The sequence below is a fragment of the Geospiza fortis genome, unplaced genomic scaffold, assembly GCF_000277835.1.
Source record: "Geospiza fortis unplaced genomic scaffold, GeoFor_1.0 scaffold289, whole genome shotgun sequence".
Taxonomy (NCBI): Eukaryota; Metazoa; Chordata; class Aves; order Passeriformes; family Thraupidae; genus Geospiza; species Geospiza fortis.
In genome coordinates, this window is record NW_005054478.1 from 144,502 (window position 1) to 146,122 (window position 1,621).

At 63.3% G+C, this 1,621-nt stretch overlaps 1 protein-coding gene across 1 annotated transcript in view; it reads right to left on the minus strand.

Moving 5' to 3' along the window:
• The window catches only part of LOC102034363 (beta-xylosidase/alpha-L-arabinofuranosidase 2), a 5,914-nt gene extending 4,395 nt beyond the window's left edge, over window positions 1-1,519 (minus strand). The window contains exon 1 of the mRNA XM_031063034.1: window positions 1,390-1,519. Within this exon, the coding sequence (XP_030918894.1) occupies window positions 1,390-1,519 (130 nt within the window). The remainder of the gene's footprint in view (window positions 1-1,389) is intronic.
• Window positions 1,520-1,621: the final 102 nt, after the last annotated feature.

Sequence of the window (1,621 nt, forward strand, 5' to 3'; positions counted from 1 at the left end):
CCCAGCTCAGCAAGGGGTGTGTGCCCCCCATGCCCCCCAGCTCAGCAAGGGGTGTGTGCCCCTCATGCCCCCCAGCTCAGCAAGGGGTGTGTGCCCCCCATGCCCCCCAGCTCAGCAAGGGGTGTGTGCTCCTCATGCCCCCCAGCTCAGCACGGAGGGACACTGCCAGCGACCTCTACGGTGATCAGGGACACGGTGCCTTCTAACGCTGGATATTAGGAAAATGTTCTTCCCCCAGAGGGTGCTGGGCACTGCCCAGTTTCCCCGGGGAATGGGCACGGCCCCAAGGCTGCCAGAGCTCCGGGAGCGTTTGGATAATGCCCCCAGGCACAGGATGGGATTGCTGGGGTGTCTGGGTAGGGCCAGGAACTGGATTCCATAGTCCTGGTGGGTTTGTTCCAACTCAGTTTTTTAGGATTCAACGATCTCCATCAGCCACCAGCACAGTGGTGGGAGAGCACAAGGTGGCATTTGGGACTGGGAGCAGGAGGGGACCCAGCACTGCAGAGCTGGACACAGGGAGCACAGCCATGCCATCAGCTCCCTGGCACAATGGAGGTGCTGCTGGCCGCCCCCCAGCCCGGGACAACCACAGCACATCCCAGTGCCAACCCGGTGCCCCGCAGCTGGCCGTGTCCTGGGGATGCAGCCATGTAAGGCAATGCCAGCAGGTCACCGCAGCCCGGCCGGTCCCCACGCTCCTGCTTGGCGGTGACAGCGAGCCAGCTCCCAGCTGCTGGATTCCTGAGCAGCCAGCAGGAGTAGGGCGGTCCCCCTGTGCCCACAGCATATCCTTCCCCCAGCACACCACCCCAGCACTCACTCAGTGACAGGTCTGGGACGGGAACATAATGGGGTAAATAAATAAATAAACAACAGGAGATTAAAGAAATAAGTAAACAACGCCAGGCACACTCTGTCTGGGAGCAGAACCTGGTGCACCGAGGGCTGTGCTGGCTTGGGGAGGGTCAGGGGAAGCTGGGTTGTTCAGGGAATATTCCCTGCAGTTCCTGCAGCCCCAAGCCAGGCTGGTTCCTGTGACACTCTGTCCTTTGCCCTGCTCTTGCGGGGCCATTTGTGGGCCTCACAGGGCGGAAACCTGCTTGTGTTCCACATTGAGCTGCAGCCTAAGGATCCCAGCTTGCCCAATCCTGCCAGCACAGGGCTTGCTTGACCCAGCTGCTCTTTCCCCAGGAAACAGCCCCTGCCGAGCCCCTGGAGCCGGGCAAGGAAGGCACAGGAACAGGGCCTGGCCCTGGCAGAGCTCAAGGAACGTTCACACAATGCTCTCAGGAGCACGGTGGGATTGTTGGGGTGTCCTGTGCAGGGCCAGGAGTTGGCCTCGATCCTTGTGGGTCCCTCCCAGCTGGGGATATTCCACGATTCTACTCCGATTCCAAGGTGGCAGCGTGGGACTAAGGTGGGAGCAGAGGCGCAGCCGAGGCCCCTTTCCCATGGGGCTGGGGGGCCGCGGGGAGGCCTGCAGGGAGCACGGAGGTAGCAGCACCGGGGCCACCATTGCGTCACTGGCCGGGCAGGGTCGCAGACTGGCGCTTGGGGACAGCGGGGGCGGCGGGGCCGGGCCGGGCCCAGCACGGCCCCCATGGCGGCGGCACCACAG